Source organism: Ipomoea nil, unplaced genomic scaffold (assembly GCF_001879475.1).
Source record: "Ipomoea nil cultivar Tokyo-kokei standard unplaced genomic scaffold, Asagao_1.1 scaffold3069, whole genome shotgun sequence".
Lineage (NCBI taxonomy): Eukaryota > Viridiplantae > Streptophyta > Magnoliopsida > Solanales > Convolvulaceae > Ipomoea > Ipomoea nil.
The window spans coordinates 9406394-9429272 of NW_017619497.1; the positions used below are offsets into that span (position 1 = coordinate 9406394).

Below are 22879 nucleotides of genomic sequence, written 5' to 3' on the forward strand. Positions count from 1 at the left end.
GGTCAGATATGTGTATCGGAACCAAAGGAGAGAAGGACGAACTGAGAACGGGTGTTGATCAAGCCTCGGAAACGCTTGTTTCACTTAGAACGCAAATCACACATGCGGCTTACTGTGGTCAGTCTCCAGCGACCCACCCGCGTCTAAAACGCATGTAAGAGATGCGTCAAACCTTATACTCATTCTATACGTAAGAGGCATTTCGCAGATGCGATGGCCGTATACAATACCAAAGACGCAATTACTATTTGCGTCTTTGGAGCCGTATAAAAAAAAAAAAAAAAAAAAAAAAAAATTATGGGACATGGCTAAAACGCATGTCCCAAGCGCACTTTTCCTATATTTGTCAAAAAAGAAAAAACGTCATATTCACGGAATTGGTAGGCCTATTCGTCACATTACAGTCTTTTCCTATTTGTGCATCAATCCCTTTTCAAAATAAAATCACTATTATTAATCAAAATGATGTTTGTGACTTTGTCCCATTTGCGCAAATTGCAATAGTTTTAGTGACCCCTTTGCCCTTCATATGGACATAAGGACATTTAACCATTCAATTTTATTTTTTGTTTTGAAATACAAAATGAGAAGTTACTCAAAACAGATACAAAAAGACATGTTACTCCGTCTCATGGATAAGACGCAAGCTAATAGCGCCCAATTTTAACCATTCAAAACTTGTGCTATTCTAAACTGTGCTTTTATGTAACAAAATGACAAATTGGTAACTCCTAAAAAAACATGGTCTAGTTGTCGAGAAATACAGAAATTAAAATTTCATAGTTATTACACTGCAATGAACCATTAGTGTTGCCACTTTAGATTGAAGGCTGCGTTTGGCTAGTATGAGAAACTTGGGAATCATAGGATGGCAAATTTGGTTGAGGCATAAATGTTGGGATCGGCATGGTTTTTGGGAGATCAGGCAAAAGAGCTTCAAAGTATAGCACTAAAATATCATTACTTGGAGAAAATTTTGAGTTTTTCTGCTGCAAAATGAAAAAGTGAAACTGACATGAAACTAGAACAAGTTTGAAGCCAAACTGAAGAACTTGGTCTAGCAGAAAAGAAATACACAAAATTTCAGATTAATTATATTGCAAAAGAACATGAGGAATCTGTGTTGCTACTAGAGACTAAGGATTTTGTTTGGCTAGTCTGAGAAACATCAGAGCCATAGTATGATGAAGATGAAGAATATTGAACATTTCTTTGAGGCCAAAATGTGGCTACCGGCATAGTTTCTGGGAGATCAGGCAGAGAAGCTTCAAAGTTGAGCACTTGAATGACTTGTCTAATACTTGGCCTGAAACTGTAATCTGGATGAGCACACCATAGCCCGACAATCATCATCTGCTCCACTTCTCTTCCATTGAATTCGCCCGAAAGAATTGGATCAACAGCATCAAGAAGTTGTCCAGTTCCATAGAGTTTCCACACCCAGTCAACAATGTTCACATGGCAATCTTCAGCTGTAGAATCAATTGGTTTTCTCCCACAGGCTATCTCTAATGCCACAATTCCAAAGCTGTAAATGTCAGTTTCCTTGCTAGCCTTGCCTGAGACGATGCATTCAAGTGCTATGTATCCCATGGTTCCTGCCACATCAGTTGTGTGCGATCCCTTTTCGTGATCAACCAACCTGGCTAATCCAAAATCCCCAAGTTTAACATTAAAATTTGAATCTAGCATGATGTTGCTAGACTTTATGTCCCTATGGACAATACATTTGTGGCATTCTTCATGCAGATAGAGTAAAGCATAGGCTAAACCCTGAACAATCTTGTACCTTAGTGGCCATGTCAACAGGCTTTGGCCTTTGTAAAGATGGGAGTCTAAGCTGCCATTGGACATAAACTCATAAACAAGTAGAAGGTCTTTGTTCCTGTGGCACCACCCCATTAGTTGCACCAAGTTCTTGTGCCTTGTACGGCTGATGGTCTTCACTTCTGATACATATTCTTTGATCCCTTGCTTGGATCCCTTTGACACCCTTTTCACAGCAACATACGAATTGAACTCCTTCAAGTAGCCCTTATAAACACTCCCGAACCCTCCTTCTCCAAGCTTCTCTTGCTGTGAAAAGTTGTTGGTAGCTCTGGCCAGATCTCTGTAGGTAAACTTTTTTGGCCCAGTGGCAGTGCCCCCTCCAAGCTCATCATCACTGTTATCAAATATATCATCATCAAGTTCCTCTCTCATCTTCCTCCTTCTCCACACCACAAATGAAAACGCGGTGCAACCTCCAATCAGAAAGCACCCTCCTACAACCACACCAATAACAACAAGTCCCTTACTGGTTGATTTCCTGTCTGCATCTGCCTCCTGGTTTTCATTGAGGTTAAAGGTTGATGTGAAACTCCATTTATTGATCATCTGCAATGCTGCTTGGTTCACTGTTGCACCAGAAAAGCCAAAAGTGACCCGTTCTGGCAAGTACTTTCTTAGATCAAGAATGTGTGACAGGTTCCCATATGTAATTTTATTCCCTTCTACACCACTGAACACAACACTTAGATTCATCGACGTCGGATCATAATCAATCCAGGCCTCACCCTGCTTCCCTTCCTCAATGTTGGGAGACCAGGTCACAGTTGCGATGGACACCACCGAGTTCACATCTATGCCCACTTGCATCTCCTCAGTATCATGAATATTGAACTCCACAGCAACAAATGGGTTACTAGAGTTCAAGCTTTCATCATCATTCACCAGGCCAAAACGGGCACCTTTGGTTGCATCAGGAGGGATCCGAGAGCCAACAGGAGCCAGGAAGAATGCAAAACCATCACTATAATTTGTGTTGCCATTGGAATCAATGACGAATGCGAAGCGGGTGTTGAACCCCGAGAGGTCCCCAGAAGCCTTGTCCCAGAGGTGAAGTGGCTCAGCATATGTGGCCCTTCCAATTCTTGTTTCCTGGTTTCCAATTTTTGTTTCCTGGTATGACGTTAGCTGGATGGAGTTGTTCACCACAGAGGTTCCCTCAAACCTAATATTCTTGTCATTGGAGGGGCTAAACCTTTCAAAATTGAAGGATAGTGACTGGACAAAAGGGATTATTAACAAGAAAACAAAAGCACTGATATTCAAGAATCTGCACAATGCAGTTGCTGCCATCATGATTTAGAACTAATTAGGCGTAAGTATTGCGCTGAGATCAATCCATATAAACAAAAAATAATTGCCCCCACCGTGAACTTATAGTAAAAATTAAAGTGTAAATAGGAAGACTTGCTGGTCCGCAGTCTACTTGACTACAGTAAATTTAAGTTTTCTCCGAAGTTGCGAACCACCTTGTTGGAAAATTCATTAAAAGGGAAAAAGGCTTGTTCCACATTGCTTTCTTATCTTGCTTCTTCCCCCTTATTAAGGTCAACTCTTTCAACAGTGTACGAAGGCTTATGGAGATGGAGAAAAGGAGAATCGTGTCTGCGCCGCTGTCTGCTTGGCTCATTTCACACTTTTCCTTTTGGTCTTTCGCTACATGCCCACGTTCAGGCCTTCCCCTTATTTCTGACGTTATATTGAACAGTATAATGTATGAAGGAATTACTGTTACTGTCAACAGGTCGCCTCGCCCACTTCCTTTTCCTTCAACTGTGCAACCGAATGTACCATGCGCATGGTGCATACGATGCAAAACAATGTCATTTTGACTAAAAACGCGCGTCCCACTTTATAAAAAAAAATTCAAGTTTGATTCTCGATAATAGCATTATTGTGGATATATAGTTATGAATTTCTGGATATATAGTTATAAATTTGTGGATATATAGTTATGAATTTATGGATATTTAGTTCATTCATTGTGGATATTTAGTTCATTTATTGTGGATATTTACTTCATTCATTCACTGTGGATATATAGTTATGAATTTCTGGATTTTTAGTTCATTCATTGTGGATATTTAGTTCAATCATTGTGGATATTTAGTTCATTCATTGTGGATATTTAGTTCATTCATTGTGGATTTTTACTTCATTCATTCATTCATTATGGATTTTTAATTCATTCATTCACTGTGGATATATAGTTATGAATTTGTGGATATATAGTTATGAATTTCTGGATATATAAAAATGCAATTGCCGGGAATCGAACCTGATTTCTTCTTTAAGTGGGACGCGCGTTTTTTTAATCAAAACGGCGCCGTTTTGCAACCGTATGCACCTTGCAAGGTGCATTCGGTTGCACAACATAATTTGCGCTTTTCCTTTCATTGTTCATGTTCTGAACTTAGATCTTAATTAATATATTTCCCTGTTTTACTCAAAAAATGTATTATTTCATAACGTGGGATTAATGAATATTGGAATAAGGGTCAAATAGGCCACTTAACTGCACACAAAAATGCAATTAGGCCATTGAATTAAAAAAGAATGCAATTGAGCCATTGAACAACACAAAAACATGCAATTTAGCCCAAAATGACGTGTTTACCTGTTGTAGCAAGTTATTCATTTTTAATTAATTTTTAAAAATAATTTTTAATTTTTAATAATAAATTAATTAAAAAAAAAAAACAGAAACAGAAACAGCCGGCCGGAGACGATTCGTCTCCGGCCGGCTTCGTCTCCATGGCCGGAGACGAACCTCCGTCTCCAGCCATGGAGACAAAGACCTTCGTCTCCGGCTATGGAGACGACCTCTTCGTCTCCTGGCCATGGAAACCTTCGTCTCCTGGCCATGGAGACGAAGGACGTCGTCACCATGGCCGGAGACGAAGACGAAGGTCTTTGTCTTCATGGATGGAGACGGAGGTGCGTCTCCGGCCATGGAGACGAAGACGAAGGTCTTTGTCTTCATGGATGGAGACGGAGGTGCGTCTCCGGCCATGGAGACGAAGCCGGCGGGAGACGATTCGTCTCCGACCGGCTGTTTCTGGTTTTTTTTTATATAATTTTAATTATTTATTTATTAAAAATTATTTTTAAAATTTAATTAAAAAATGGGTAACTTGCTACAACAAATAAACAAGTCATTTTGGACTAAATTGCATGTTTTTGTGTTGTTTAATGGCTCAATTCCATTTTTTTTTAGTTTAATGGCCTATAATTGCATTTTGGTGTGCAGTTGAGTGGCATATTTGGCCCTTATTCCATGAATATTAAATCACTTTAAGTACGGCTTGGCCCCCTCTTTTATCTTTTTGAACCTTTTGGCAACTGATGAATCATTCACTTTTGGTGTGTGCAAATCAGTTGTGAGCAAATTAGACTTTATTAAAACTCTCCCCGTCTAAAAAATATTGTTTACATTTCTTAACAATTTGTAAGTCATTTTTTATTCATGTTCTTGTATTGATGTATTTACAACTAAATAAAGATGAAAAACAAAACACGTTAAATGTAGAGTACTAATATATTTACAATATTACATGAAACAATCACAAAAATGTTGGATCACTATACGTTGTAAAGTAATTTTTAATTTCCAACAACGGACTAGAAGATGTAATGAAACGTGATAGACTAGTGTTGAAGCCCAAAATCTTATGGTACCCAAAGTGTTGTTTCTCACCATCTTCGACTCCAAAAGAAGAGAATGTATCTGGAGGAGGAGTAGAGTAAATTGGCTTAGGCATCTTTGATGGAAGGATAGGCAATTGCACTTGGAATTTTAGACAATGTACAACTTGGCTCATTTTTGGCCGATTGGTATTATCAGGGTGAGCACACCATAATCCGATAATCATTAATCTCTCCATTTCTTGGCCCTCAAAACTTCCGCATAGCTTAGGATCTGCACCTTCCAGTAGCCTTCCCGTTCCATACAGATCCCAAACCCATTCCACCAACCTTTTCACACCTGATTCGTTGGCAATAATAGCTCTCTGTCCACATGCAATTTCTAATGCAACAATCCCGAAACTATACACATCTGATTCTTTGCTAGTCTTGAACGTGTAATGACACTCTGGGGCTATGTACCCTGGTGTTCCTCCAGACAAGGTTTTTTCAGGTGCCATTTCATGGTCAACAAGCTTGGCTAACCCAAAATCCCCTAGCCTGGCCTTGAAGCTTGAATCCAACAACACATTACTGGACTTGATGTCCCTATGCAACACACATTTTTCCCACCCTTCATGTAGATACAGCAAAGCTGAGGCCAAGCCCTGTGCAATTCCATACCTGATCCCCCAATTCAATGGCGATGTTTTCTTGAAGAGATGGGAATCTAAGCTGCCTTCTGGCATGAACTCATAAACAAGCAGCAGCTCTCCTTTCTCGTGGCACCAACCGTGAAGTGGTACCAAATTTCTATGTCTCAATCGGCTGATGATCTTTACTTCCGATGCATATTCCTTAATCCCCTGTTTAGACCCACTTGAGACCCTCTTGACAGCCACATCCAAGTTTAGGCTCCTTAAGAAACCTCTATAAACCCCTCCAAATCCCCCTTCTCCAAGCTTCTGCCCCTCTGCAAAGCTGTTAGTTGCACTTTCCAATTCACTGTATGGGAACTTTTTAGCTCCACTGCCAGCCTTTTCAAACTCACTATCCATGGCCCGACCAAGAATAATGTGCTTCTGGCCTTCTGGTCCCCTTGTCTTCTTAAAACGAGAATAAATAGTTAGAGCCAACATAGCAACTAAAACAGGAACACCAATACTCAATCCTATTACTATTTGTCCTTCCAATTCATTCTTTTTTTTCTTTAGCGAAGTGGAATGGAACTGCCACGATCTGACATTGTTTTTCTCAAACCTCCCTCCTGTTGCACCTGAGAAGCCAATGCTAACAAATTCGGGCAACCAGTCCCTCAGATCAACCTCGTATCTAAGGCTGTCTGTCAAGTACTGGTCATTCCAGAATCCTGTAAAAACAACTTGGAGAATCTTGGAACTAGCATTGTAAGTTATGGAAGCGTTATTCTCCACCGCCTGTGTAATATTGTTAAACCATGGCGTGATATTAACAGGTTTTAGCATAGATCTGATGTTGATACTTACGTTCGTCATGGGGCGGTGATGCGGGTGTGAATAGGTATCAAACACCACAGCAACGAAAGGATCTGGAGATTTTGGTATAAACTCATTCATTAGCGCAAGGCCGCCCCCACGAGTGAGCGTTGTATTCAATGGGGTGGAGAAACCCGCCAAGAAAAAGGTCAGCCCGTCAGCATAACTACTACTGTTACCTTCTGAGGCGATGATGAAAGTAAAATGGGTGATAAAATCAGCTAAATCTCCAGAAGCCTCGTCCCATAGGTGCAGCAATTCAACATAGGTGGCTCGACCAGCTTTGTTATTCAACACCAATTCGCGTTCATATGGCGTGACTTGGATGCCCTGGGTGGTGATGGATGCATCTCCTTCCACTTTGATGCGCGTATTTGCATCGTCAGGCCGGATGGATTGCAGATCAAATGATAGTGAACGCACCAAAGAGGAAAGCACAAGGACTACAAAGGCTGCCCAGATAGTATTATTCAAGAATCTGCACAAGGCAGCTGCCGTAGTCATGGCTAGCTGATCAAGAATCCTAAGAACTGATTACTATCTATGATAAATGGATATGGTAAGACATTATTGCACTAAGAAATGGTTGAAAATTCAGACAGGAAGACTCGCTAGCCCACTCTCTACTCCATTTATTAATGTTTAATAACCAGAATAATGCAAACCACACAAGCACACATCTTGACGACTTGACCAACTACTTTGCATGCGGTCCTATTTGTGCATCAATCCTTTTTCAAAATAAAATCACTATTATTAATTTAAGGGAAATGATGTTTGTGAGTTTGTCGGTTTGTCCCATTTGCGCAAATTGCGATAGTTTTTGTGACCCCTTTGCCCTTCATATTCACATTTAACCATTCAACTTGCACTATTCTAAACTGAGCTTTTATGTAACAAAATAACAAATTGGAAACTGACTGCCTTTGCCCTTCATATGTACATTATCTGTTCTAACCCACAACTGAAAATTTATCTTCTTCACTACTCTAATGCTACTTTGGTGAAAATGTATTTCTCACACAAACAACTAAATAAAAAATGGAACAGATAACATGATTGGTAGATTTTGTTATTGTATTAATGTCGTTACAAATTCACATGACACAAATACACAATCACCTCCTTCAAATTCGATCTAACAACATTGGACTATAAGTTGTGAAGTAATTTTTAATTTCTAACCACCACCCGAAAGATGAAATGAAACGTGACAGACTAGTGTTGCAACCGGAAATCATATGATACCCAAACTGTTGTTTCTCAACAGCTTCGACCCCAGAAGAAGAGAGTATCGGGAGGAGGAGTGGAGTAAATTGGCTCATTTTGGGCCGATCGTTATTATCAGGGTAAGCACACCACAGACCCATCAATGTGAGGCAGATGATGAAGAACGTGTGGGGAAACTGCTGTTGCTGGAACTTGTATTGCCCTCAAATATCTGCCTAATGGAACTTGAAACATTAAAAGAAGTTGAGTAAAATGGCTTAGGCATCTCTGGTGGAAGGGAGGGCAGTTGCACTTGGAATTTAAGACAATTTAAAGCATGGCTTATTTTTGGTCGACAATTACTGTCAGGGTGAGCACACCACAACCCGATCATCATTAATCGCTCCATTTCTTCCTCATCAAAGTTTCTGCCTAGCTTAGGATCTGCGCCTTGAAGTAGCTTTCCCATTCCATACAGATCCCAAACCCATTCCACCAAGCTTTTCACACCTTCTGGTTCATTGACAAGAATGGCTCTTCGTCCACATGCAATTTCTAAAACAACAATTCCAAAACTATACACATCTGACTCTTTACTAGTCTTAAATGTGAAATTGCATTCTGGGGCTACGTACCCTGGTGTTCCCCCGGTTATGGTTTTTTCGGGTGCGTTTCCATGGTCAACAAGCGAGGCTAACCCAAAATCAGCTAGTCTAGCATTGAAGTCCTTATCCAACAGGACATTACTGGACTTAATGTCCCTATGCAATACACATTGGTCCCAATGTTCATGCAGATAGGACAGAGCTGAAGCCAAATCTTGTGCAATTCTATACCTGACCCCCCAATTCAAAGGTGACTTTGTCTTGAAGAGATGGGAGTCTAAGTTTCCTTGTGGCATGTATTCAAAAACAAGCAGAAGCTCCCCTTTCTCGTGACACCAACCGTGAAGTGGCACCAAGTTTCTATGTCTCAATCGGCTGATCGTCTTCACTTCTGATGCATATTCCTTCATCCCAGACCCACTTGAGACTCTCTTGACAGCCACATCCATGTTTAGGCTCCTTAAGAAACCTCTATAAACCACTCCAAACCCCCCTTCTCCAACCTTCTGCTCCTCTGCAAAGTTGTTAGTTGCAGCAGCCAAGTCACTGTATGGCAACTTTTTAGGCCCACTGCCACTCTTTTCAAGCTCACTATCCATGGCCTTACCAAGAACAATCTCATTTCTTTTCTCTGCCCACATATTCTTAATCTTAAGAAAAGTACAGATGCCTAGAGCCAACAGAGCAACTAAAACTGGAACACCAATACTCAATCCTATCAATCCTCCTTTTGATGATCCTTTCTTCTTGTTCTTTTCTTCTTGGGGAGGACTTGGGTCGTCTGGAGAAGGCGGGAGCCACGGGGGAGAAGCACTATCCGTCCTCAGTGAAGTAGAATTGAACCGCCACGAGCTGACAGTGTTTTTCTCAAAGTACAATCCTGTTGCAGCTGAGAAGCCAATGCTAATGAACTCAGGCAAGTATTTCCTCAGATCAACCTTAAAGCTAAGGCTGCCTGTCAGATACTGGTTATCCCAGAATCCTGTAAAAACAACTCCAAGAACCTTGGAAGTAGCATTATAAGTAATGGAAGCATTGTTATCCTGTCCCTGAGTAACGTTGTTGAACCATGCTGTGATATTAAACCACTCCAGCGTAGAATTAACGTTGATACTTACATTTGTCATCGAGGTCTTCTCACCGTTCGAGTACGTATCGAACAGCACAGCCACAAAAGGATCTGGGGGTGTTACTAAACTGGGATTCATGAGCCCAAGGCCGCCTCCACCAGTGCCAGTTTTATCGAATGGGGTTGAAAAATTCGCCAGGAAAAAGGCCAACCCATCAGCAAAGCTACTGTCACCATCTGAGTCGATATTGAAAGTGAAACTTGTGTTAAAATCAGCCAAATCTCCGGTACCCTTGTCCCATAGGTGAAAGGATTCAACATACTTTGCCCGGCCGGTTTTGCCATTCAAGACCTGGTTGCGTTCATATGGGGTGACTTGGATCCCCTGCTCTGTGATATATGCATCTCCTTCCACATTTATGTTCACGTTTGTATCCTTAGGAGTGATGTTTTGCAGATCAAATGAGAGTGGAGACGCTAAAGACGCAAGCAGAAAGAGTGAGAAGGCTGCAGGGATATTCAAGAATCTACACAAGGTAGCTGCTGCCATGGCTGGCTTACAGATTGCTCATGATGATCAGGTGTAAGCTGTGCTGATTCTCATAAATAATTGCTCTCACCAACAATCCAACACTAGATTTAGATAGTTACAAGACTTTGCCAGTCCACGCTCTACAATCAATATTCTCACCCGCCGATTAGCGTTTAAGGAGGGCCGGCCATGGCCGGCACATTGGGCCTCAAAAAATAGTTAAGTTGATGAGGTTCTTAATTTAATAATCACAAGATTACAAGTTCAATTTCATGAAAAGTTAAGTACTTATGGATTATGGATAACTTATCTAATTTTTTACTGATTAAAGTCACAAAACAAGTATCTAGACTGTTTACCTGATCCTTTGTCGGCTAAAGTCACAATGCAGGATTTTACCTAAACTAATTTACCTGATTCCTTGCCAGCTAAGGTTAAAAGTTAGGATTTATCGTGCACACTCTCAAGTAGTGATGATGAGTTTTTTGTGATTCAAAAAAATAATAATAATAATAATAATAATAAGGGTACAATTTTTAAAAAAATTAATATTATATGTATGTAAACACCTGTAATGTAACACAACTTTTCTAAATAAAACTAGTTTATTAGTTCATTTATTTTCCTAGGATATTCAAATCACTATATGCCAAATATAGACAGACATACTTACCCCAAAAGGAAACTGACAGTCTTAATTAGTTTCCTCTCCTCTTCCTATTCATTTTCATAGAAATGCTACATTCCCAGAATATTATGCATCAAACTTGTCCCAAATGAATATGAATATTTTAATATCTCTTTCAAAAATTTGGTGGAAATCTACTATACTAATAAGAGCCCAAGAGAGTTAGGCCTATAATGGGTAGAAAAAATGGCGGTCACAGATTTTAATCAAATGAATGGCTCAGATTGATTAAAAGATTGATAAGATTTAAATTTTACACTAAAATTTCCTAAAATACCCACACACCGTTACTAATTCCGTTAAAATTTTAAGAATTGCCGTTAGTTCACCGTTAACTTACTCATTGATTTCAATAAAATAAAAAAAAAAGTTTTAGGTTCGAACCTCATCCCAATCAAAGTTGGCATAATTAGTACTCTATTTTACTCTTATTAAATTATATAAATAATAATTTAGTAGCTACAACAAAAAATTATAGATATGCATTTCTTTAATTTAGAATTATGTGTTCACAATGTCTTTATTCAAAAAAAAAATTATTCATTATCAATAAATTAAATAAGAGAAATAATTGTATTAATTATATTGTCTTTATTTTTCTACAATATAAAAATTCTTTATATTCAAATTTATTAATTGATTATATTCGCTACATTGAAAAAATTATTCATTATGAATAAATTAATTAAGAGAAATATTTTCATTAGTTATATTGTCTTTATTTTACTGAAATGTAAAAATTTTTACATTCAAATTCATCAATTGATTATATTCACTACATTGTCTATTATCTTTTTTGTGCACTATTTTTCTAATTAAATATCAAAGTTATAATACAAAATAATGCTATATATTTATTTACCAAGTATTTTATTAATACCATGAAAAAATTAAAAAAATATATAATTAACAAAGGCAACCATATTAACTACTTGAAAGATTTTGTGACAAAGAGAGTATTCAAATCACACAACAAATTGAAGTGAGAACTACCTTGCAATGTCCTTGTTTGACAATCAACAGTTAGCGCGCGGATTATATTAGCGGATTTGACCAACGAATTTATTTAATTATTAACATTGGGTAGAAAAATGACCGCCAAATTATTAAATCAAATGAATGGTTCAAATTGTTCAGGTTTTAATTTTTTTTTTTTTAATTTTTCTAATTTATCATTAATTATATGATTATCCATTTAACTTTTCCGTTAAATAGCGTTAATTCACCGTTAGTCTAATTATAATATTAACGTCTTCATCCCAAATGCTCTGTCGGGCCGGGGTGTGGGGGGCCCTTAGGGTTGGGGTTCAACCTTTTGGAAGAATAATATTAACGTCTAATATAGAATTATAATTACACCATTAATCTAATTCTAATATTAAAGTCTTCATAGAACTTAACCACAAATCCTAATGTCGAAATCTTCTCAAACAATATTAGTATATATTTAATATTTTATGCCCTAATTTTTATTTGTTCTCCATTATGTCCCGTATTTGGTTTCAACTATACCTATACAATTATTTTATTGACAATTATAATCAATCTTGACTACATTATCTTGCATTTGTAAACTTAGAATTACCTATTTAACCCGCACGGGCTTAGCTCAATGGTTTAGTGCGGGAATTATGTCCAAAGTGGGTAGATTCCTTGTTCGCACCGGCATTTGGTCCTGTCTGCTGAACCATTGAGTCACCGTGATTTACAACTTCCTACAATGCTCTGTCGGGTCAGAGTATGGGGGGCCCTTGGGGTAGGGGACTCAACCTTTGGGAGAAGAATTACCTATTTAAATACGCAAATTCAACCTTCAATTATCTATGCATGAACAATTTCAATATAATCTTGCCTTAATATACTTTAAAGTACTTATTTAAAAAAAAACATTGGGCATTATCCCAATCGCGCAATGCGCGTAAAAAACTAGTAATTTAGATAAAGGGCATTTTCTTCTTTTTCTACCTAACAAATATTCTGAAGTCTATAACTATTCCAATATATTAATAATGGCACATACTTAATTGATGACGTGGGAATATGCGGATTACTAATGTAATTGGTTGGAATATTGACTTTTCGTATTAAAGAGTCCGGGTTATGGTGTGATTTGGATGCATCATTCAATTAGTCCAAGCATTAAAGTAGGAGAAATTTTTGAGTTTTTCTGCTGCAAAATGAAAAGGGAAACTGCCATGTAACTAGAACAAGTTTGCAGCCAAACTGAAGAAACTTGGTGTAGCAGAAAAGAAATACACAAAATTTCAGATTAATTATACTGCAGAAGAACATGAGCAATCTGTGTTGCCACTGGAGACTAAGGATTTTGTTTGGCTAGTCTGAGAAACATCAGAGCCATAATATGATGAAGATGAAGAATATTGAACATTTCGTTGAGGCCAAAATGTGGCTACCGGCATGGTTTCTGGGAGATCAGGCAGAGGAGCTTCAAAGTTGAGCACTTGAATGGCTTGCCTAATACTTGGCCTGAGACTGCAATCCGGATGAGCACACCATAGCCCGACAATCATCATCTGTTCCACTTCTCTTCCATTGAAATCGCCCGAAAGATTTGGATCAGCAGCATCAAGAAGCTGTCCAGTTCCATAGAGTTTCCACACCCAGTCAACAATGTTCACATGGCATTCTTCAGCTGTAGGATCAATTGGTTTTCTCCCACAGGCTATCTCTAATGTCACAATTCCGAAGCTGTAGATGTCTGTTTCCTTGCTTGCCTTCCCTGAGACGACGCATTCCAGTGCTATGTACCCCATGGTTCCTGCCAATGCAGTTGTGCGCGATCCCTTTTCATGATCAACCAGCCTAGCTAATCCAAAATCTCCAAGTTTAGCATTTAAGTTTGAATCCAGCATGATATTGCTGGACTTTATGTCCCTGTGGACAATACATTTTTCGCATTCTTCGTGCAGATAGAGTAATGCAGAAGCTAAATCTTGAACAATCTTGTACCTTAGTGGCCATGTTAACAAGCTTTTCCCTTTGTAAAGATGGGAGTCTAAGCTGCCATTGGACAAGAACTCATACACAAGTAGAAGATCTTTGTTCTCATGGCACCAACCGATTAGGTGCACCAGATTTTTGTGCCTTATCCGGCTGATAACCCTCACTTCTGATGCATATTCCTTGATCCCCTGCTTGGATCCTCTTGACACCCTCTTCACAGCAACATACGATTCGAGTTCCTTCAAGTAGCCCTTATAAACACTCCCGAACCCTCCCTCTCCAAGCTTATCTTGCTGCGAAAAGCTGTTTGTCGCTCTAGCCAGCTCTCTGTATGTAAACCTTTTTGGCCCGGCTCCCCCTCCAAGTTCACCAATGTTACCAAAGATATCGTCATCAAACTCCTCCCTCATCTTCCTCTTTCTCCATGCCAAAAATGAAAACGCCATGGAACCTCCAATCAAGAAACACCCTCCCACAACCAGGCCAATAACAAGTCCCTTACCTGTTGATTTTGTGTCTGCCTGGTTTTCACTGATGTCAAGGGCTGAAGTGAAAATCCATGAATTGATCATCTGCAGTGCTGTGTCCTTTCCTGTTGCACCAGCAAACCCGAAAGTGACCCTTTCTGGCAAGTACTTTCTTAGATCAAGAATGTACGAAACATGACCATATGAACCGAAATTCCTAAACACAACACTCAGATTCATCGACCTAGGATCATAGTTAATCCAAGCCTCACTTCCCCACCCACCTTCAATGTCCGGAGACCATGGTGCAGTAACAACAGACTGCAGAGAATCCACATCAATCCCCACGTGCTTCTGCTCAGTATCATAATGATTCAAATAAACATCAAACTCCACAGCGACAAACGGATTACTGGAGTTCAAGCGCTCATCATCATTCGCCAGGCCAAAGCCGCCGCCTTTGGTGGCATTAGGAGGAATCCGGGAGCCAAGCGGCGCCAGGAAGAACGCAAAACCGTCGCCGTACTTTGCGCTGCCATTGGAATCAATGACGAAGGCGAAGTGGGTGTTGAACGACGAGAGTTTTCCGGTGGGCTTGTCCCAGAGGTGAAGCGGCTCCGAATATGTGGCCCTGCCAATGCAGTTCCGCTGGTTCGGGGTTATCTGGATTGAGTTGTTCACCAAGGAAGTTCTCTCAAACGTGATATTCTGAACATTGGAGGGGGTGAACAGATCAAAGTTGAAGGACAGTGGGTGAACTAGAGGGATTATGAACAACAAAAGAAGAAAGAAGCAGCCAACCATGGCTCTATCAAGTAATTAAACAGAGATCAAGAAAGCCTATTATACTATCTTCATCACAGATTCCCAGGAGCGTCGGTGGGTGCTATGAAACTGGGTTGCCATTACTGGGAAAGTGGGAAATTACAAGTTGCAATTTGTCTGAATCTGACCCACAGTATGCTAGTCTACTACTACAGCCATCAGCCATCCAACTTGACCCGAATCCTACTCTGCACTAATACTTAAACCATACCTTGCAAATGGGTATTTTTAAAATAAATATATGCATCAAACTTGTCCCAAATGAATATGAATATTTTAGTATTTCTTTCAAAAATTTGGTGGAAATAATTTAGATAAAGGACAATGTCTTCTTTTTCTACCTAACAAATATTCTGTGTGAGCATATAGCCATTAATGTGCAATCCAACTATCAGCTTAGGCTTTTAGTTGAGATGGAGCACATGCTTCAATTTGGTATCAGAGTCAGACCAAAGGTCATTAGTTCTAAGCGCCACTTATAAGCGACTACAGTTTACCAGCTTAGGCTTTTTAAGATGGAGCACATGCTTCAACAAAGTCTATAACTATATCAATAATGGCACATGCTTAATTGATGACAAGGGAATGTGCAAATTACTAATGTAACTGGTTGGAATATTATTGACTCTTCATGTTAAAGAGTCAGGGTTATGATATGATTTGGATGCATTATTCAATTAGTCCAAGCATATCATTAAAATATCATTACTTAGGAGAAAATTTTGAGTTTTTCTGCTGCAAAATGAAAAAGGGAAACTGCCATGTAACTAGAAGAAGTTTGCAGTCAAACTGAAGAAACTTGGTGTAGCAGAAAAGAAATATACAAAATTTCAGATTAATTATACTGCAGAAGAACATGAGATTTCAGTGTTGCCACTGTGGATTGAAGATTGTGTTTGGCTAGTGTGAGAAACATCAGAGCCATAGTATGATGAAGATGGAGAATATGCAACTTTTGGTTGGGGCCTAAATGTTGCTATTGGCATGGTTTCTGGGAGATCAGGCAAAGGAGCTTCAAAGTTGAGCACTTGAATGGCTTGCCTAATACTTGGCCTGAGACTACAATCGGGATGAGCACACCATAACCCGACAATCATCATCTGTTCCACTTCTCTTCTAGTGAAATCGCCCGAAAGATTTGGATCAACAGCATCAAGAAGTTGTCCAGTTCCATACAGTTTCCACACCCATTCAACAATGTTAACTCGGCTTTCTTCAGCTGTGGGATCAATTGGTTTTCTCCCACAGGCTATCTCCAATGTCACAATGCCAAAGCTGTACATGTCTGTTTCCTTGCTAGCTTTCCCTGAGACGACGCATTCGAGGGCTATGTAGCCCATGGTTCCTGCCAGTGCAGTTGTGCGCGATCCCTTTTCATGATCAACTAGTCTCGCTAATCCAAAATCTCCAAGTTTAGCATTTAAGTTTGAATCCAACATGATGTTGCTAGACTTTATGTCCCTGTGGACAATACATTTTTCGCATTCTTCGTGCAGATAGAGTAACGCAGAGGCTAAATCTTGAACAATCTTGTACCTTAGTGGCCATGTTAACAGGCTTTGGCCTTTGTAAAGATGGGAGTCTAAGCTGCCATTGGACAAGAACTCATACACAAGTAGAAAATCTTTGTTTTCATGGCACCAACCAATAAGGTGCACCAGATTCCTATGCCTTATACGGCTGATTATCTTCACTTCTGATGCATATTCCTTGATTCCTTGTTTGGATCCCTTTGACACTCTCTTCACAGCAACATACGAATCGAGTTCCTTCAAGTGGCCCTTATAAACGCTCCCGAATCCTCCTTCTCCAAGCTTATCTTGTTTCGAAAAGTTGTTTGTAGCTCTAGCCAACTCTCTGTATGTAAACTTTTTCGGCCCGGCCCCCCCTCCAAGTTCATCATTGTAATTACCAAAGATCTCATCTTCAAACTTCTCCCTCATCTTGCTCCTTCTCCACACCACAAATAGAAGCACCCCAGAACCTCCAATCAGAAAACACCCTCCCACCACCACACCAATTACAATCCCCACTGGTTGGCTACCCTTCCTAGCTGATTTTCTCTCTGGGTTTGCCTGGATTTGACTAACATTAAAGGTTGAAGTGAAATTCCATGAAGTAATCTTCTGCAAAGCTGATCTGTTCCCTGTTGCAGCAGCAAACCCGAAAGTCACACGTTCTGGCAAGAACTTTCTTAGATCAACAACATATGACAACTGATCGAATGTACTTGTGTTGTTTACTAAAGTACTGAACACAACACTTAAATTCATCGACCTAGGATCATAGTTAATCCAGGCCTGATTTGGCTCCCCACCCTCAATGTCTGGAAACCATGTCTGAGTAACAGCAGACTGCAGAGAATCCACATCAATCCCGACCTGCTTCGACTGAGTATCGTACTCCTCATTCATGTAGATATCAAACTCCACAGCAACAAATGTATTTCTACTGGAATTCAACCGGTCGTCGTCATTGGCAAGGCCAAAGCCGCCACCTTTGGTGGCGTTGGGAGGAATCCGGGAACCAACCGGCGCCAGGAAGAACGCAAAACCATCGCCGTAGCGTTTGCTGCCTTTGGAATCTATGACGAAGGCGAAGTGGGTGTTGAACGCCGTGAGATTCCCTGTGGCCTTGTCCCAGAGATGCAGCGGCTCGCCGTATGTCGCCCTGCCGATGCTCGCTAGTTGGTCCGACGTTAACTGGATGGAGCTGTTCACCACGGCGGTTCTGTCAAACGTAAGATTCTGGGCACTGGCGGCGGTGAACCGATCGAAGTTGAAGGATAGTGAGTGAACTAAAGGGATTATCGACAAGAAAAGAAGCAAGAAACGACCCACCATGGTCAACAACGCATAGACCAAATCCTTGAACCTTAAACACAAAACATATGACATTATTGCTTCTGCAGCTTCCGTTTAGTCTATCAATAAAGAAGAAATCTTTTATTATCATATCACCAATTGGTCATTATTCTATTATTATACTTCACCATTGTTGTTTTTTTAACCAGGGGGCGTGGATGCTGGGAAACTGGCGTGCCATTATTGGTCAAGTGGATGGCAAATTGCAAGTTGCAGTACGTGTGGACATATGACCCACGGTAGTTGTTACATATATATTCCAATAAGATGCTGCCAAATGATTACATACATCGTAGAAATCTATAGGAAATTAAAGGATACCTACCAAAAAAAAAAAAGAAACTAAAAGCAATTGAATCTAATCCATGATGCGATTAATTGACCGTTAACTATGTTTGAGAATTAAGATTATCACCGTTTGGTTTGAATTGAATCTGACATGGTAGAAATCAAATCAGAACCTAAAAGGTTCCAATTTCAGTTTATTAAAATCAGAAACTAGAACAATTGGTTTCGGTTCGTAATCAGCCAGTTCCGATTTCAAAATAAAATAAAATAAAATAAAAAAACTTGATTTTATTGAGAAAAAAAAAGGTCAAACATTTCATTTCAAACTAGAACCGTCAAAATCTTCCTAAAAGGGTTCCGATTTCAATTTATAATTTCATGGAACTATAAACTAATAGTTTTGAATTGAAACCGAATCAAGATCATGTCAAATACAATGGCTAATTAGGCCAAATTTTGACACTTTTCATCAATAAGAAACGAAGATGTTCATTACTGAATCATATTCATAAGGGAAAAATATGTAGTGATTCACCTAATCCATTATGGATGGCAAGGTTTACTCAAATAAAATTTCACCTATCTTTAAATTATGAGTTTTACACTTTTACTATATCTACTTTCTCACTTTTACTTCCTAAGGCGGCAAAAAAATGATCAGTTTTCTTCATCTTGTGAATCTTAAGAAAGATGTCGATATCAATATTTTGAGAGAGGAAGTAGAAGTAGTATTTTTCTTAAATTATTTTGGCTTTTTGAATGAAATAAATTGTATTCTTTATATATAAGAAAATCACATAAATTGAGGATACAAAACACCAACATAATCAATTATTAAAAGATCCCATGATTTACATCTCATGATAGCCTCTGTGGTTCATGTTTAGTTGAGTTACCATGATTTACATCCTCCCAAATATTCTGTCGGGTCAGAGTATGGGAGCCCTTTAGGGTTGGGATTCAGCCTTCTGGAAGAATTATTAAAAGAGAGCGGAGACCACCTCGAAATATTCAGGATTTAGCTAATTAGATGTCTATATTCATACAATTTGCTTTCAACGTTATCCAATTCGTATGTATTAAAGTTTGCTTTTCGGCAAACATAGGCCCTATGAATAAAGCCATCCCTAAGTAAATTAATTGTAGTGTTGTCTTTTGAAAAATTAGTCCTAAAGCCTGAAACTACGCCAATATGACCATGTTGGGGTTACTGTTTTCGTTATTGCTTTCAACTTGGTAAAGCAACACCGAACCAAATTAGTTTTCTTGAAGGAACTACCTATGGATCTTTATCTAGACTCGGTCACAAGAAAGGCTTCGCTGAAAATGACATTTTCACAATTGCTAAAAAAAATTCTTAAAATTCATTAAAAAATCATAAATTTTATTGAAGTTGAGAGTACATAAAAGTGGTTCGTTGCCTGACTTGATGTCATAGCCGAAGGAGTTTCGAATCCCACTAGATACATGAATGAGAAAAGCTAAGGCCCGATTTACCCTGCATCAATTAGACAATTGTTCATCAGGACATGAGCAATCAGTATTGCCACTGTAGACTACAGATTGCGCCTGGCTTATCTGAGAAACATCAGAGACGTAGTATGATGAAGAGGAAGAATATGCAACATCAACATTTGGCTGAGGCCTAAATGTTACCACTGGTATGTTTTCTGGGAGATTAGGCAAGGGTGCTTCAAAGTTGAGCACTTGAATCGCCTGTCTAATACTTGGCCTAAAACTGCAATCAGGATGAGCACACCATAGTCCAACCATCAACATCTGTTCCACTTCTCTTTCACTAAATTCCACCGAAAGATTTGGATCCGCAGCTTCAAGAAGATGCCCAGTTCCATACAGTTTCCACACCCATTCTACAATGTTCACTTGGCTCTCTTCATCGGCATCATGATCAATCGGTTTTCTCCCACTAGCTATCTCTAATGTCACAACGCCGAAGCTGTAGATGTCTGTTTCCTTGCTAGCCTTCCCTGAGACGACGCATTCAAGGGCTATGTACCCCATGGTTCCTGCCAGGGCAGTTGTGCGCGATCCCTTTTCATGATCAACCAGTCTGGCTAATCCAAAATCTCCAAGTTTGGCATTTAAGTTTGAATCCAGCATGACATTGCTGGACTTTATGTCCCTGTGGACAATACACTTTTCGCATTCTTCGTGCAGGTAGAGTAATGCAGAGGCTAAATCTTGAACAATCTTGTACCTTAGTGTCCATGTCAACAGGCTTTGGCCTTTGTAAAGATGGGAGTCTAAGCTGCCATTGGACAAGAACTCATAGACTAGTAGAAGGTCTTTGTTCTCATGGCACCAACCCATTAGGTGCACCAAATTCTTGTGGCGTATCCGGCTAATCACCCTCACTTCTGATGCATATTCCTTGATCCCTTGCTTGGATCCCCTTGACACCCTTTTCACAGCAATATACGAATCAAGTTCCTTCAAGTAGCCCTTATAAACACTCCCGAATCCTCCCTCTCCGAGTTTTGCTTGCTGTGAAAAGTTATTTGTAGCTCTTGTCAACTGCCGATATGTAAACCTTTTTGGCCCGGCCCCCCCTCCAAGGTCACCAAAGATATCGTCATCAACTTTTTCCCTCATCTTCTTCTTTCTCCACACCAGAAATAAAAGTGCCACGGCGGAGCCTCCAACCAGAAAACACCCTCCTACAACCACACCAATAACAAGCCCCGGCCGGAGGCCCTTAGTGTGGACTGCTGGATCTGTCTGGTTATTAAAGGTTGACGTGAAATTCCATGTATTAATCATCTGCAGTGCTGATCGGTTTCCAGTTGCAGCGGCAAACCCGAAAGTGACCTGTTCTGGCAAGAACTTCCTTAGATCAACAACATATGACAACCGGTCGAATGTACTTCTGTTGTTTATTATAGTACTGAACACAACGCTTAGATTCATGGACCCAGGATCATAGTTAATCCAGGCCTGGTTTGGCTTCCCGCCCTCAATGTCTGGAAGCCATGTCTGAGTAACAGCGGACTGCAGAGAATCCACGTCAATCCCAACATGCTTCGCCTGAGTATCGTACTCATCGTTCAGATAAATATCGAACTCCACAGCAACGAACGCGTTTTTACTAGCGTTCAAGCGCTCGGCGTCATTGGCGAGGCCAAAACCGCCGCCTTTGGTGGCGTTGGGCGGAATCCGGGAGCCAACCGGCGCCAGGAAGAACGCGAAACCGTCGCCGTACCTGTTGCTGCCTTTGGAATCAATGACAAAGTCAAAGTGGGTGTTGAACGCCGAGAGCTTCCCCGTCGCGTTGTCCCAGAGATGCAGCGGCTGGGCATACGTCGCCCGGCCGATGCTCGCTAGCCGGTCCGACGTTAGCTGGATTGAGGTGTTCACCATAGATGTTCTCTCAAACGTAAGATTCTGAGCGTTGGAGGGGGTGAACCGATCGAAATTGAAGGATAGTGAGTGAACTAAAGGGATTATTATCAACAAGAAAAGAAGGAAGAAACTGCAATAATCCCCCATGGCTGTTTCTTATCTGATAACAACTAAAACAGACATCAAGAAAGCCTAGAAGATCGATCGAGCAGATCCTTGAGCCTATGATACCTTCTTCCCCATCAAGAAATTCTTTAAATACCAATGACTCGCCATTATAATATTCCAAGATTATTATGCATCCAGCATTGCAGCGACATGCATGCAAGCTAAGTGCGTTTGGAGGTACTGGGTTGACTTAATGTTGTCAACGAAATTTCAGCCGTCTTTTTTTATTTATTTTTCTCAAGCCATCTTTTTTTATTTAATTTGTTTTTTTCAAGCTGTATACATGGAGATGTAATGTCGTGCCACGACATGCGTGGAATACTTTAAGATTTACCAATAGGGAAAAGATGTTGTGAATAGTGGTTGCTCTTATAAGAAATATACTAACGAGAATCAGTTATTGCCCAATGTTTACAATTAAATAAATATGTGAAAGTATATCAATACAAAATTATATATGAGAACTTCATACATAAATAATTTAATGTCAAATTTGTTTATTTAAATATGTAACTCATAGTATATGAATATAATGTAATATAGGAGATTTATTATAATTGTTAGTAATTTTTTTTTTAAATAGTAATCAAGTATTTTTGTTGCAAAGAGTTCTAATATATTTAATGAATGCACATATATACAAGATCAATCAATGAATCAACGGTACCAATTATTTAGGTGTTTTGCTCAGTGTTCATTTAGTTTAACCGTACCATTATTGTTGAATAAATTATTATGGATAAGAGAATTTAGATGAAGTAGTAAACATTTAAAATTTTTAATTATAATGTAATCCAAAGATATTGGACGATTGGTAAATATGATGTAACTCAGATATCAAAATGCTAAAAAAAGTGTTTGGTTATTCAACAGTT

At 39.5% G+C, this 22879-nt stretch overlaps 6 protein-coding genes across 6 annotated transcripts; all 6 read right to left on the reverse strand.

Annotated features, from left to right (window-relative positions):
* Positions 1 to 964: 964 nt before the first annotated feature.
* On the reverse strand, positions 965 to 3120 carry LOC109164850 (L-type lectin-domain containing receptor kinase IX.1-like). Its single transcript, XM_019313395.1, has one exon. The coding sequence runs from the start codon at positions 3118 to 3120 to the stop codon at positions 1093 to 1095; it is 2028 nt and encodes a 675-aa protein (XP_019168940.1). The 3' UTR covers positions 965 to 1092.
* Positions 3121 to 5330: 2210 nt separating this feature from the next.
* On the reverse strand, positions 5331 to 7128 carry LOC109165135 (L-type lectin-domain containing receptor kinase IX.1-like). Its single transcript, XM_019313778.1, has one exon. It carries the CDS (start codon positions 7044 to 7046, stop codon positions 5391 to 5393), a length of 1656 nt encoding a protein of 551 aa, XP_019169323.1. The 5' UTR covers positions 7047 to 7128; the 3' UTR covers positions 5331 to 5390.
* A 1206-nt stretch (positions 7129 to 8334) lies between these two features.
* On the reverse strand, positions 8335 to 10398 carry LOC109164851 (L-type lectin-domain containing receptor kinase IX.1-like). Its single transcript, XM_019313396.1, has one exon. The coding sequence runs from the start codon at positions 10396 to 10398 to the stop codon at positions 8335 to 8337; it is 2064 nt and encodes a 687-aa protein (XP_019168941.1).
* Positions 10399 to 13266: 2868 nt separating this feature from the next.
* Positions 13267 to 15367, reverse strand: LOC109165134 (L-type lectin-domain containing receptor kinase IX.1-like). Its single transcript, XM_019313777.1, has one exon. It carries the CDS (start codon positions 15301 to 15303, stop codon positions 13342 to 13344), a length of 1962 nt encoding a protein of 653 aa, XP_019169322.1. The 5' UTR covers positions 15304 to 15367; the 3' UTR covers positions 13267 to 13341.
* A 669-nt stretch (positions 15368 to 16036) lies between these two features.
* Positions 16037 to 18244, reverse strand: LOC109165233 (L-type lectin-domain containing receptor kinase IX.1-like). Its single transcript, XM_019313909.1, has one exon. It carries the CDS (start codon positions 18219 to 18221, stop codon positions 16164 to 16166), a length of 2058 nt encoding a protein of 685 aa, XP_019169454.1. The 5' UTR covers positions 18222 to 18244; the 3' UTR covers positions 16037 to 16163.
* A 1735-nt stretch (positions 18245 to 19979) lies between these two features.
* LOC109164852 (L-type lectin-domain containing receptor kinase IX.1-like) lies at positions 19980 to 21909 on the reverse strand. Its single transcript, XM_019313397.1, has one exon. It carries the CDS (start codon positions 21852 to 21854, stop codon positions 19980 to 19982), a length of 1875 nt encoding a protein of 624 aa, XP_019168942.1. The 5' UTR covers positions 21855 to 21909.
* Positions 21910 to 22879: the final 970 nt, after the last annotated feature.

What these genes read in the sequence shown, in the direction of transcription:
- LOC109164850 (XM_019313395.1), bottom strand. Translation starts at nt 3,120, where the DNA reads ATGGCAGCAACTGCATTGTGCAGATTCTTGAATATCAGTGCTTTTGTT.
- LOC109165135 (XM_019313778.1), bottom strand. Translation starts at nt 7,046, where the DNA reads ATGAATGAGTTTATACCAAAATCTCCAGATCCTTTCGTTGCTGTGGTG.
- LOC109164851 (XM_019313396.1), bottom strand. Translation starts at nt 10,398, where the DNA reads ATGGCAGCAGCTACCTTGTGTAGATTCTTGAATATCCCTGCAGCCTTC.
- LOC109165134 (XM_019313777.1), bottom strand. Translation starts at nt 15,303, where the DNA reads ATGGTTGGCTGCTTCTTTCTTCTTTTGTTGTTCATAATCCCTCTAGTT.
- LOC109165233 (XM_019313909.1), bottom strand. Translation starts at nt 18,221, where the DNA reads ATGTCATATGTTTTGTGTTTAAGGTTCAAGGATTTGGTCTATGCGTTG.
- LOC109164852 (XM_019313397.1), bottom strand. Translation starts at nt 21,854, where the DNA reads ATGGTGAACACCTCAATCCAGCTAACGTCGGACCGGCTAGCGAGCATC.